The 15,336-nt window shown below is 36.9% G+C and overlaps 1 protein-coding gene across 7 annotated transcripts in view; it reads left to right on the forward strand.

Moving 5' to 3' along the window:
* Positions 1-15,336, forward strand: part of GRM5 (glutamate metabotropic receptor 5) — a 243,820-nt gene that overhangs the window by 100,097 nt on the left and 128,387 nt on the right. For all 7 annotated transcript variants that reach the window (XM_039718435.1, XM_039718438.1, XM_039718437.1 and 4 more), the window contains one exon: positions 8,533-8,782. In XM_039718435.1, the coding sequence (XP_039574369.1) occupies positions 8,533-8,782 (250 nt within the window). The remainder of the gene's footprint in view (positions 1-8,532; positions 8,783-15,336) is intronic.

The following is a 15,336-nucleotide window of genomic DNA, read 5'->3' on the forward strand; positions in this document are numbered from 1 at the left end:
TCACAAAACTCACTCTTTTCCCAAATGGAGGTTCTGAATGCAAGTGTGTATAATCACTTAGAGTGAAAATAAGGTGTACTCTTAGCAGTAGCCTTGCCATCAACTTCAGCTACTGTTGGGAAATTTTTAGGCTTTTTTTAAATGAATGTTAGACAAACAATGATTGTTACTACAAAAAATGTGATGTGATTATTATTACAACAAAGCAAATGTGAGTTTTTGTGAGGCAAAACTGTCATGTTTCATTCAGTCTGACCAATGTAGATGGTGCTGTTTTTTTTAATGTTGTCTGAGTTTTTAATAATGTTTATTCTTGCACCATGATCATCAGGGAAACATTTTTACTTTCATTTCACTTATGAGGACAGAGACAAAGGCACTTAGCAAAAAACTCAAGATTAACTTAAAGCCTTTGGAATCTAATAATCTCTGAATTATGCCTCCTTTTGCTGGATGACTTGTGGTATTGCTCCTCTACTGCATCAGCAAAATAAGACATCATGTGTACATGAAAAAGACCAGGTGCAAACCATAGCAGAGTAAAGAATTAATATTACAGGAAGTTATGTTCCAGTTTGTGAATTTACAGAAGTGTGATGTTGTTTATTTGTAGAACGGACCAACTCTTTTGGGAAATGTAATAATTGATAGCCTAAATTAGAACTGGGACTAGGTCCAAATGCCAGTGAATAAACCCCAAACTGCTGAATTCCTTGGGAATTCACAACACCCACAATGAAGGATACAGAATCACAGACCAAAGAGCTCTTCTTTCTGTCTTAGCTCTTGTCTCCTGGAAGAAACAACCTCCAGTATAACACTGTCAGTACCAGGTGTTCTTGAACTGTTTTTTATTAATGGAAATGTCTTAGAGCCAGGTAGTTAGAAAGAGATATTTCCCAAACAGAAAGTACAGAAGAATCTTAATCTCTCCAGTCTGAAAACAAGGAGAGCAGTCAAAGATGGCAGAGTGTTTCTGCAAGAGCTGTCAGACTTTAAATCCTCTAGTAGACGTTAGCATCGTGTAGGACTTCAAACATTGCTCAGTGGACAAGAGTCACAAAGCTGCAGACATTCCAGTCGGCTGAAGGGATCAAAGGAAGCATACAGAAAAGGCTGTTTCCACATTTCTACACTGTTCCCTTTGCTCACATAACAGCAATGTTTAAATGAGTTTCTCTTTTAAAGTTATGAGGTGATAATTTAAAAATACATAAAAGTGGGGTGCATTAAACTGTGAAAGTAGGTCATCATTATCTTGAGAAATTAATTTATTATTTCAAAACAGCTAGGAGAAGATGAGAGAGAAGAGACTTTGATATCAAACTGATATTTATGAGACCTCAGATGAGGAGATAATGAACAAATTTGTTTAAATTAATTAAGTACAGTTATATTTGGAGTATATGTTACTTTTCTAAAATAATTTAAAAGTTAGTTAGTTAAACAAATACATTATGAATAGAGCTGGTCTAAATGCATTTGGATGAGAATTTCTAGTCAGAAAATACACAGTTGCTGAAATTTAACCTCATAGAAAATAGTTAATTATTTTCCTAATTAAACACATTAAATTTGTTTTTAAATGTTCAAATATTTTAACTAATTACTTTAGAAATAAAAATAGTTTCCTGATTCAAAATACCTATTTGATTTTATTTTACATTGCAGAAAGAAATATGAGTCTTAAATTGCATGATAAAATGGTCAATATCTAAATTGAATGTTATAATTTCCACATATTATTTCACTGGATTGAATTTTAAGAAGATTAGAAGTGGGGGGGAGGGCTTTGTTTAGCTAACATTTTTGTGATTATGAAAACATTTCATGTCTTCAAATGTAGAAAACTAAAAACATCAAAACTCTTCACAGAATTGGAAATCAGGCTTATAGCCATCATGATATGGTGAATAATGTTTCTTTATATTGATACATCTTGAATTTTAGTAGGCAACATATAGGGACATAGGCAACCCTTTTGGGTCTGAGTTTTATGAGTACTTGGTAATAGATAAATGCTGCTTGAAGAGCTTTCAATTTGAACAGATAAGATTAACATCCAAGAAAAAAATGCAAATGATTCTCCACTATCATATGGACAGCTAAGGACAGAGTCCCAACTGCAGCCATCAGTGGTTATGTCCTCTGTGAGGGTACAGATGTTAGATTTTGTCCTTTGAATAACTTTGACACTGTCTGTGCTTACAGAAGGCAAGCATGGCAATTTTAAGGATGGAGTAAGTAGCACTCCTAATTTAATCCCTTATGGAAATTTTTGCTCTGTGCTGCTCATTGGTGAGCAGCACAGAGAGATTTCTCCAAGCCCAGCCAACATTCCCTGTCTGCTTCAATAGAGAGGTCATTTCTTTGGAGAAGACTCTCCATAAAAAAGTGTGTACATATTTATCCTTTTTCCATGAAATTCAGATTTTCATGTTTAATATTTTATGAGGAATGAGCCCAAAGGTCTTCAGGTTGCTATCTGACACTCAAAATGATTGAAGAGGAATATCCCAGTCTCCAAGTGATTATTAAGGAAATATTGGAAATATTTAAGTGGAATATATTTGGAGGAACTATTCTCATTGAAGTTATTTTTAATGGGTTGCTTCCAAAATGAAGTTTTAATTTTATTTTTTATTGTTTTACACATATATATTTAATATAGAAACTGAAATCTTATCTAAAACTCATTTAAGAATTTGGAACAGATGAAAAGAAGTTGGGCTTTCTCTTTTTTTAAACACACATAGAAAACTCCAGAATTTCAGGCATATGTGTTTTGATTTCATTTGGTTGGTACCCTTTAGAATGAAGTAACACTCTATTGTCATGTTCTATTTGCAGACATAAGTACACAGAAGGCTGTGATTTTGATCATGTTGTATCAGTGGCATGTGGTTACTCCAGCTGCTCGAAAGACTTGGTTTATGTCCCTGTTCTTGATAGTGAGGTACTTTAAAAGATCCATAGTCACAAGAGCAAAATGTTGAAAATAACTAGCAGGCAGTAGCAGGTACTACTGGTGTTTTTCCATTATTGCTTTGAATTGTAACAGTCAAGGACATGCCTACCATTTCCGTATGGGAAACACACCCATATCTTCAACTTTTGGGAAGATCATCATGCAAATGAACCAACATGCTGCTTTTCATAAATATATGCTACTATTCCCACATGCATTTTCAAAATTATACCAAAGCTATACCTTCTTTTTTTATATTTCTGGCGAAATTCATCCTTTTGGTGCAAATGGAAACTAGAGGAAAATGAAGCTCTGTATTCCCTTTATTTCTTGCAAAACATGTACTGCAAATTTTAACCTGTATTGAATTCTTTTCTATGTCTCAAACACAACATAGAATATTATTCTGGTTTGCTCTTCCTTGTCTAGAAAAATAATGAGAGTATTTCTGCTTAAATAAATATGCTTTGTGACAGGTAGGATTATTACCAGCCTAATGAATGACATAATGCATTTCTTCTGTTTCACTCAAGGCTCATTTTCTTTTAGTTTCTGAATTTTCACTGTGACCTGCCAGAAACAATGCTATATCTTAAATCTCTCCTAAAGTTGGTTGCTCTTCTATGGTCAATGAAAATGTCTTAAACAAAAGAAGGGGCAGATAACAATTTGCACATGCAGCTATTGATAAAAAAAGTTCTTTTATGCAAAAAGGCATATATGACATCCCAAAAATTCCTGAGCGGGAGAAAATGTAGTTTGATCTTCCATTTGACAGTAGAGACTTTTCATCTGCTATTGATAACCTTTAATCTGATAGGGCAGGTGTCAATACATTTTGCTAAATATTTTAAGAATTAAAACTTTTTTTTTCCGTGTAATGCGCATAACATCTTAATGGTTTATGGTTAGGTAGTTTAATTGGCTCAATTGCTGGACAGGAGGGGAAGCAAGAGCCACCTGCAGTTTGCCTGACCCCTTTCTATCAGATTGAAGTATTATTATGTGCTGTACTATATTAAGCATCATCTGGAAAAAAAGCACAATCTGTTCTTTTTAAGCTTCTTAATAGTTTCTAGTACTGATTCATGGGAAGTGGAACCAACAGATTGTTATAGTTAGACTGTAGGTGGGGACACATATGCTTGAGTTTTGAACAAAATTCCAACTCTGCAGCAGGGACAAGTCTTTTGCATGATGATGTAATTGTTTTTAAATTAAAAAAACCATGAAGAGACATATGGGAGTAGCTTTTGACTGGGCTTAGGGCCAGGTGTTCAGGTAGGCAGCATGCAGGATCCAGGCTGGTATTTTAGAAGAACCTAGCTACCACTTGTTGCCAAGAAGACACATTTACAAAGGCCGTCTACTGCTAATAGCTCTGATGACAGCACCACAGACAAAATTTGAAAAGGACAGGAAAATCAACTAAAATCTGTGGTACGCCCTCCAGCAGAACCAGTAGCACTACAAAGGTACCAGTTTCCAAATACTGAAATGGAGATGCCGAGTTTGGTGGGGCAAGAGGAGCTGAATTTGAATTCACCATACTTGAGCTCCAGCTTGTGTTGTTTGTGGAGTCTTTTCTGATGAACTGGAATTAAAAAAGTAAGAGTAAATCAATCCCTCTCTTCTGTTGAACATTTCCTTCAGAATTTTCTTTAAATTTAGAAGTGGAAACAAAATAGATACATGGATGAATTCCCAGGATGTAGGCAACTTTCATCATATGGGACTCACCAAAAAATGTTAGTTTGTTTCCAGCTAAGGAGTTCTGAATTAATTTCCACTTCCACTACAATCTGCATAAGACATCTCCATTGTCCATCCATTTGTGTAAATCCTGAAGCCTCTATATCCTTTTCCTTGTGTCATAGGCTTGGCTGAACAGTCGGAACTGCCCCATTGGTGGAAACTTGCTCTTGCTGTGGCAGTTTTAATACTACTGCCATAGATATACTGAAGAATCATGTCTTTGAGGAGGCCAGATCCATACAGAAAGCGTGGAGAGTCTCTTCCACTGTGAACCTGATATCTCATCCTCAAGGAAATGACAGAGTGTACCTTACCTGCTTTCCCACTCTCATTCCTTCAATGCTACATGTATATGTTTATGCACATACATCTTTTATTCAGAAAGAAAGACAGCCCAGAAGAAATTTTTACTAATATATGGTGCAAAAAAATTTTAACAGAAAATATTTCCCTTTTCCATCAGGGTGTGTTCATTATCCCCACAGCTCATACAAGACATACACACCTCATCAAAACACCTGCACAACAGTAGAATTCACTATGAATAATTAATTGCAAAGAGTTTAATCAGAAAGGCAGGAACACCACTGGTGTATTTGTATGAATGTCTTGAAGCAAAGCTCCCTTCTGTTTTTATCAAATCTCCCTTGAGCTCATGTCATAGAGCTGTAGTTTTCCCAGTTGGAGACCTCAGTGACTCTCAGATTTGGACTGCCAGCATGTATTTTCTTCCAAATGTTAAGAACATCACATTTATCTAAGTACCCCTGGTAGTTTAACATGTTTCCTATGCTTTTGGATGACACATAACTTGTTTGTATGGTTTCATAAAATCTCACTGTCTTGATGCTTGATGAAACCATGGTGTTTGTGCTCGAGCAGATTTTATTGGACTGGAAAGGAGTTAATGCACTTTGTGCTCTCTAAAATACCTGCTATTTTTCAGTACCATAATTAAACCTATTCTCAACTTTATACAAGCCTGAAGATAACAGTTTGAATGCTCATAACACTTTCAAACAAATACTGCAGTATCTGCAACATAGAAGATATGCAGTTCTGTAAAGAACTAAGTAAACTAGACCTGGCTGGGAATTTTCCTCTGAGAGTTTTTTGACAGAGAATGAGATCTTCAGAATTTCAATGTCTTTGGGTATCATTATTTAACCCCAGCCAGCAACAAAGCACCAGGCAGCATCTCACTCACTCTCCTGGTGAGTGAGAGGCTGCAGAGCTGGTTTAAGATAAAGACAGTTAAATAGGTAAAGAAAAGCTGTGCACACAAGCAAAACAAACAAGGAATTAAATCACTACTTCTCATGAGGTGCTCAGCTGTCTCCAGGAGATCTGGGCTACATCAGGTGTAATGGTGATTTGAGAAAGCAAACACCATAATTCCAAACAGCCCTCCCTTTCTTCTTCCCTAAATTTCATGTACTAAGCATGATGCCACATGGTCTGGAATATCCCTTGGATCAGCTGGGGTCAGCTGTCCCAGCTGTGTCTCCTCCCAGCCTCCCATATACCCCCATCTTCCTTGCCAGCATGAGAGCATGAAAAGTAGAAAAGGCCTTGTCTCTGTGTAAGCCCTGCTCAGCAGCAAAGCATTTCTATGTTATCAACCCTATGCTCAGCACAAATCCAAAACATAGCACTATACTAACTACTGTGAAGAAAATTAACTGTACCACAGCCAAAACCAGCACATTGAGATAGTTTTTCCTCAAACATACATATTCTATGGCGAAGATTGACAATGGTTCCTTGTTTTTTTCATCTTCTGTTAGGAAAAGTGAAATAGAATATTTAATGTTGATCCAGAATGAACCAAATGAAAATAATTTTAGACAATGTAGTTGTAAACCACCTCCAGTAAACCATCCTGTCAGATGGCTTAATTTTATTTTTGAAGACCTCTGTGTCTGCTGGGAGTTAAATATGATTGACCCCAGTTTTTCCTTCTGGCTGACTTTGGCAGCTATAATACATATTTCATGAGACACCATGGTTTTGACCTCTAGACGAACTGTTGCAGCATCCCATGGGAATCACTTGATGCTCATGTACCACAGGAAACACAGTTTGCCCTAAGGGCATGACAAAGGGGTAAACACTGGACTCCTGATTTACTACTCTCAGGAAGCACTGCAACAACTGAGTTTAAGTGACATATTGTCCAGGCGTAATTTACATGCTAATGTGGTTTCCATTAGGCCTAATCACAGCAAGGAAGAAAATGAAAGTCCCTTCAAGTAGAGAGGCCTGCATTCAGGTTGTCATTCTGGTTGGGTGCAATTTTGAAATTTAGTAGTCTCAAGTTCTCAGTGATTCATTCCTGGTGTGAAAGGAAGATAATATTACTTCCTGTCTTCTTGTTCTTTGCCTCTTTTGACTATTTGGATGGTAAGATCCTAAAACTGAGCACTGTTTTTACATTCATATTCAGCACTGAGTGTAACAAAGCCTCTGAGCTGTAGCATCAGAGCGATAGGGATGACTCCTCAGGTGGGCAAGATGAATTCTCAATGGCTCCAATGTCCAAAGTAAAAAAAACCAAAAAAACAGACAACAGACCAAATCCCTATCTGATCCTCACCGCTTTGCATGCATTTTCACTGTCAGTGTTCCTGTGTACTTGTAATTCTGCTGGTAAGAGAGAGAATTTTTTTACAGATTATTCCACTTACAAGCTAATAAATTTGTGAAGGATCAGTGGTTTCTTGCAACATCATCACTTGACACTCACAGTTTTATTAATTAATTAACTGATTGTATTTCTGTGGAATATTACTGATGGTTTAAAACATAACTTTTGAGAAAGATTTCCTGCCTCTTAGACCTTCTTGTTTAAATGAGACATGAAACAGATTTTAACAGCCAGATGGAAGAGCACAGGGAAGCAGACACACAGTCCTGGTCAGATGACTGTCAGTGGTATCAGTACATCCACTGTTTAAGCACTGTGACTTTTATGTAGGCTTGGCAGTGAAGAAAGTTTCTGTGGTGAGACAGAATAAAGGAAAAAAAGTATCTGTCTGTTAATCTGTCTATTACCAGTTTATCCCCATAGAGGAAGAAGACACTGAAAGAAAATATGAAGTTTTTCCCACTGGTAGAAATTTAATTCAGAACAAACAAACAGAAAAAAAAATCCCATTGGTAGAAATTTTATTCAGAACAAACAAACAGGAAAAAAACCCTAGAAAAATATTAAAGCACATTGAGTTTATCTGTGCTCTAGTGATCCTTGTAATGCTAATCCTCAATTTTATTATTCATTCAGAAGACGCTTTTACCTCAAGAAAACAAATTTTACTTTTCACTCTAACTAGAAAAAAAATATTGTTTTTCAGATTGCAATTAGGTTATATTATGAGCTCTTTTTTTGCATATATTTAAAATATGACATCTAAAATTAATTCTCAACATATATTTTTTTTAATTTACTAAAGTAAATCACAGCATTTGGCCATATTTAGTCAGTTAAGAGAATCAGAAGAGATTGCCATTTGTACACAATTGTACACTATTATACACATTGTGAACCAGATCTTCATGGGTAGTGAAGTACACAACAGCTTTTGGTTAAAGCAGAGATACAGTCTCTTGAAGAGCAGTGAACTTTCCAAGCAAATTTGTTGACCTGGTCTTGAAAAACTGATTAAATAAAAGATCAAAGTTATATTGTTAAGATTGGTACAGTGATTTTCCTGCAGATACATAATACATTTAAAACATCTGATGTTTCTCAAGGAAATAAAGCTGCTACAGATTTTAATATATGCATTTGTGTTTCTGTTTGTTTTTAGGAAACTATGGTGAAAGTGGAATGGAAGCTTTCAAAGACATGGCAGCCAAGGAAGGTATCTGCATTGCACACTCCTACAAGATCTACAGCAATGCTGGCGAGCAGAGCTTTGACAAGCTGCTGCGAAAGCTTCGGAGCCACCTGCCCAAGGCAAGAGTGGTCGCCTGCTTCTGTGAAGGCATGACTGTGAGAGGCCTCCTGATGGCCATGAGGCGCCTGGGACTCGCTGGAGAGTTTTTGCTGCTAGGCAGGTGAGTCACACTGTGCAGTTATAGCCTGCCATTTCAGTCAGCAGGGCAAAAAAAAGAAAAAGATCCCATTTTCTGGACAAGAGACACATACATCACAGACTCATGGCCTCTCCTATAGCTTTGCATATCTAAAAGATAGGAGGTAATGTCATAGCAGTACAAACTCTACAAAGACATGTATCATTCTCATGACATGTCAGGCAAACACAAGTATGCTTGGCCATTCCTAGCAGCAATGAGTAAGGAGAAGCTGGCACAAAAATCTTTGATCTATATCACCTGTTTTGTTCACTGCAGTTCAAAATGCATTGTGTACATATACAGCCTGAAGCTGTGTCTTGTTGCAGTAACTCTGTGCTAAGGATTGCTGATGTGGCCTCTGGGTATACCTGAAACAGAACTTACTGAAGAAGCAAAGTGTCTTAACTAGCACCTTTTTGTCCTGAGCCCGTGTGCAGATGTGCACACTGTCCTAAGGGCAATATATAGGTAATCCTTTCTCTTAGCTGAATTATATCAGTGTTTCCTTTCCTAACTGCCAAAGGAATCAAGGAAAAGTCATTTAGTGTATGTTTATCCAGAAGGAAAAGATCCTGGGCTCGTAAGCAGAGAAGTTATTGATATGAATCTAAAGGGATCTTTACATTTTCCCCTTATTCAACAAGTGGATCCTGAACAAGACAGGAAAAATTATGTATTAAAAACAAAATGGAGTGTACTGGTTGTCAACTAATGTAGCTCACTGCCTTTTCAGTGCATTATTAGAAGGATGACCTGTTGTTGCCCCAAGCATGAACCCTACAGGAACACAAGTAAAATGGTGTCAGTGAAAGGAGAAGTCTTGGTAAGACCTCCAGGAACATTTTCAGGGACTGTCTTGGCAGCTGGGAAACTGAGTCTGTCCAACTGGACTGACACCAGCCTCTGTTCCCAGTCTGTCCTGTTGCACACAGCTGCCCTCCCCCCTTGTGCAAAGAGGAAAGCAAACAGGCAAAAACTATGGCTCTTGTCTCTGCCCTTACTCTTTGACATCAGCCTACATTTTGGCATTTTCAGATGGGAATTTTTTAATTCTTTCTCTGATACATGGCAGCTGTCTCCACCCTTCTTTTCAAATATATTTTATCTGTACAGACTTCCATGGACTGTCTTGGTCTTTTTCTAGAGAGACACCCAAAGGAACCACAATCCTCAAGGTGAAATCCACATGAATATTTATAAATGGCTATAATTTAGACACTTCCATGTAGCCATCAGTATTTGCTCTACAGTTGATTGAGCAAAATAGGACTTTATGTCACTTGTTTGTAATGTGAATATTTCAAGCAGCTCAGAGAAATCATATTCTAGAAAAGGGCTTGTACAAAGACTCTCTTGATCACTACCTTTTGTGGAAAAGCCTACTTGTCAGTTGTTTAGACCAGATTAGAGCAAATGCCACCTCCACTATCTCTAGCTGAATCTGGTGCCATAGGATGTTTGCTATCTTCTTCTGTCCTAAATACAAGAAATTATCAACTATCTGCAGCAGTACCCAAATTTAGAAGCATGCAAGCATTGTTTTAAAAAAAAATATGTTGGCCCTTAACTACTCCAGACTCCAAAGTGTACATAATTTTTTATGGGATTTATATACAACTGCTAAATTTAGCCCTCTGAGATGCTTTTATGAATAAAGGCTCCGGAATTGCTGATTGTGAACAAGAGTAGAGCAATTCAGATCATCTCTTCAAAAAAAAAAAGCAAGGTCTAAAGAGAACAGGCTTTGAGCCTTTGCTTCAAGTTTTTGTTTGTTTTGCTTTGTTTCTTTGTGAAAAATACCTGTTTCTAGCTGCAGTGGGAATTTTCATGAGTAATTATAATAAGAAATTTGTTAGTTGGTATATTACTTCCATTGGGTAAATTGAAAGTGATAGCTTCTATTAGAAGCCTAAACTGTTAAGTCTTTCCAATTGAAACAAAAATCCTTAATTGTACCTGACCATTTGGGGTGTATCCATGCCTGTGGCAGTACTACACAATTTAGTTGTGAAAAATGCAGCATAAACTGGAAGTGTTTACAAAGAAAGAAAAAGGAAAGTGTAGGGATTTTGTCTATCTTTTTAATTTATTACCAGAGATTCCAAGGTAATGGCTGAGAAGTGGCTATTCAGACAGAGGTTAATATGTCCCCAGCCAGTAACTGCTGCATCAGACAAGGATGGCTGGAGAGATATAGTCTCTCTACATTTGGCTCTGAACTTCAGAGATCCCAAGGATCTTGGAGCATCCAGTATTTTTCAATAGATTTGTTTCCAATTTGATATCAAAATCAGCTGTAAGCCAGGGAAAAATAAACCAAAAGAATAAACAAACAAAAACTAACTAATTTTGCCATCTGAGGACTTTTTTTAGGCTTTGTTGCACTTAGTCTGTAGAGCAGTGTTTTATGTTTCTGCCATGCAGCAAGAATCATGTGTAGGGTGTGGGAAGTTGTGGAATAACAATGTTCTGCAAAAATGTTCATTCTTGTGAAAATGTTCTCCTTCCACTATGAGATAATCTCTAGCTTTTGAGGCAGAGGCAAAAGAAAAAAACAACAGAAAAAACAGAGAACTTCAAAGAACTTCTTGACGTAGATGGGGTATAAAACAATGACATCATTGTCCAGTGATAATCTGAGTTCGTGTAGGGATTTTAAGATATGTTTTCCAGGACCTTGATGTACTGTGTGCTCTTTTGGTTTCTGACTGTTTGGCTCTGTTGTCTGTGAATATTTACTTGTTGAAGATAGGTTTGTTGATTGGTTCTGCAGAGAACAATGTAAGGCACTCACCTGGCATGGATGTGACATCAGTACAAACCCAGATCTCCTACAAGTAGATTGTATTGGGGACCTTTTTTGTGTGTCATTTGTAGGGGGAAAGACAGTGGGCAAGATTTTGAGAACAGATGGTTCAGAGTGCTCTAAGGGTAAAGGGCTACATCTGAAATTAAAGAAGGCTCATGAAATTAACTTTTCTTGCCATTGTATGCAGGGAAATGGACTAGGATAAGATTTATACTTTCATTCCTCATCTGATCCTGGAGTTGCTCTGGGCTACCCATTCAGCTGAGAAGGTTATAAAAGGGCATTCCAAGAATAGTGAGAGTGCCGTTCACTGGAATGCCATGGGCTTACAGGAAAAAGTATATCTACTAATGAATACTATTTTGTTCCCCCAAAAATTCTTCCCTGTTGTTTTGTTAAGTAGAGAATTATTTTGTTTCTTTTCCAAATGCACAGAAAGAACTAAGCCACAAAGCCACACCATAGCTTTATGGGAAATAATAAATTAATCAACATTTCCACTTCCTCTTTGCTCTCCTTTATGTTCCATTTTTAATTTGGATTCACCCATAATATTTGCAATACAAAGCCTTGCAAAAATATTGGGATTTTTTTAAGCAATGGTTTTCTCACAGCATCTTTTTTATGCTCAGATAAACAGAAAATGGATTGGCCAAGGGGAATGCATATCACATAAATTCCCTTTACAGCCCCAAGGGGAGGAAAAAGATACCTTTCAATAAACTCTCCACTCTTGACCTAGTATGCAGTTTCTGAAATTGCATTGCCTGCTTGTGACAGATATGCAAGGTAGCATGTCATTAGTGATTGTAACATTCCAGAGCTTTTTGATTCATGGAAAACAATTTAAGTGCTTGGCAAATATTTACCTCATGCACCTTGAAGAATTGGACTTAACCTCAAATGCAAAGATGAGTGTGCTGACTTTCAAATGTGAAAAAAAACCCGTTATTTTAACTTAACCATTACTCAACATGAGATATGGACACCAGGCTTCACCTGTTTGTCTTCACTGCTTCTGTCATCCACAGGTCATATGCCAGGAGATATCCCTCAGATAAATTCATTTGAAAATAAATAATACATTCACATAGCAGAATAACTTTGAAAGAGATTTCAGAAGGAAGCATAGAATATTAAATATGTAGATAAAACCAGCTTGGTTGTACATGATTTCCAGCTGTTCCTCATTTTATGTAATATTCAGACCCAACAGCTGAAATTTTCTTTTGTGTTGTACATCCACCTTCATCCTGCTCCTCTTGACCCCTAGTTTCTGATCTTTGGACAAAGTGTCTGTGATAATTCTCTACAATGATATATTTATTTGATGCTTTTCATCTGCAGGAATTCCAAAACTTGTCTCAGAATGACTAAGTATCTTCGTACTAGGTCACATGATTTTTCATAATAAAATAGAAACTATTAGTTGCAACAGAAATTATGAATAATGACTATTACTGTCCTAAATTATATGGATTCAGAAAACACTACCACAGCACTGAATAATTACATTCTTTTTTTGCTTGCTGGAATTATTTTATATCAATTAACACTTTAAGATGGGACTCCACATGGTGTTAGTGACAGCATCTACCAAGGAATTATTGCCAAGAAGCAGCTGGGACATAGTTACTCTGTATTGGGGTAGAAGAACATCAATAATCATGCATTCACTATATGTCTTTTATCTCTTGACAAGAGAACTTCCTCGGGTTGATTTGTTTCTTATTAGAAAAAAAGTTATTGTACAAACCTAAAAAGAAAAAGACAGAAAATTTGCAAAGAATTTGTGATTCCAAGTGCAAGGCAGTCAGACTTTCCCTACCTAAAGGAGAAGGGAAACGACAATGATATTGGAATGATCAGGCATTGGAACAATTCCTTGCCCAGGGAAGTGGTGAAATTATGATTCTTGGAAGTGTTCAAAGTGCATGCAGCACTTGGGGACATGGTTTAGTGGTGAACAGTTGGACTTGGTAATCCTTAAGGTCTTTTTCAATCTTAATAATTCTACGTTTCTAAAGGGAAAGTAGATATATATAAAGATTAAAAATGACTTGCTCAATGTCTGCAGCTTCCAAATGACATTCCACAAGCAGTACTTATCTTCAAGACATTACTGGGACTTCCATTTGCATCATATGTTAACCTGTGCATATGATGATGCAGATTTACTACTGTGTTCACTATCATATCTGATTTTAAAAAAAAGAGTTAATTAAAATTATCCAGTTTTTCTTTTGTATTAAAAGACAAAATTATACACAATGAATAAAAAAATTTAGCAGAGATGGAAATATGTCCTTAGGATCTAGGACTGATTCTTATTTTCAGCTGTCCATCTGACGAAACATGGTCAAAATTCATCAGTCTGATTTAATCTCTACATGACTCTTAAATACGTAGCCAGGATTTACAGAAATAATAGAAAACTGTGACTTGGCTGAAATATGTACAGCAAATTAATGAGAAATCTAGAGCTTCAGGGCATCCCTCAGAGTTTTCATCTTCTTTGAAGTGTTCAGTACTTGATGTCTGTGTGCTGTAATGTCCTTGCAAAGATGAAGAACCAGTTCCTGCATTTCCAGGATTCACTCTGTTCTGTGATATGTGAGGTCTGTGCCTCGGGCCATGCCTCTGAAGCATGCCATGGCTGCAGAGCGTATCCAGATGAAGATGGGTAAGGGCAGGACACCACTTCTAGCAGTGTGATAATCACAAGCAACTCATGTGAGGCTCTGCAAGAGGGCAGAAGGACCATGGAAGCAGTGCCCATTCTTCTCAGAACAACACAGATATCCTTTACTACAAATCACCTCTCCTAATAAGATATCTGCTTAGCCCCTGAGGAGATGGATTGAGGGAAATTGTTATTGATTCTAAGAAATATTGCAGCAAATGAGCTAAGTAGAAGGCATGTAGTTGAAATGAAGATAAGAAGAGAGAATATAATGTGGAGAAGCATTAGTTCCAGGAAGTCCCCAAAGTAATTCAACTGATAGGAAACTCAGCAATATATATGAAAAAAGCTGGTTAGCAACTAAAAAGGGCAACTATAGCCAAAGGAAAATTAAAGCAAGATAGATGATCTGAAGGAAGTGAGTTCTTTTTAACAGTTTAAAGAAAAATCTTTTGTGAGGTTTTAAAAAGTGTTTGTTGGATGAAAAAAGATCTCACTGTAAAGGATGTACTGATTTCCTTCCAGAAAGTATGCTGTGTTCTGTGGGTTAGCATGCCTTTTTCTGTCTTTGTACAAGTCCAACTGGTGAAGAAGTTCTTGTAAAGTAAATTAGGATATGAAATTTTGTAGACCTGAAATGTGCTGTAGATTAATTTTTTGTTGCTTCTGCTACTTCTGGGAAGTATTAATCAGAAAACATACTTCTATCTAGAATACTTCTGATTGCCTAACCTGCGACAAAGTTGTGGAAGATAAATACAATATAAGTGTGCGGATCTTTCCTCCGAAATAAGCAGGTGAAAAAGTACTTTTAGAGTAAAATTGTGCAACCCCTGCCTATATGGACAGTCAGATCCTTTTTCTTCAATCCACAGTAGGTAGCAGTCTGGTGAAGCCTCACCTGAAAGCTGTTTTCCCTAAGACAACTGTCTGCTGCCCACTCATTATTTATCTCTGTTCTCTTGTTCAGGCATCAATGTGTAGCCCAAGAAAGCAGGTATGATTGTATATCTAGTAATTAAATGCACTGTAAATAGCAAC

The sequence above is a fragment of the Passer montanus genome, unplaced genomic scaffold, assembly GCF_014805655.1.
Source record: "Passer montanus isolate IOZ18808 unplaced genomic scaffold, ASM1480565v1 scaffold4, whole genome shotgun sequence".
NCBI classification, from domain to species: domain Eukaryota; kingdom Metazoa; phylum Chordata; class Aves; order Passeriformes; family Passeridae; genus Passer; species Passer montanus.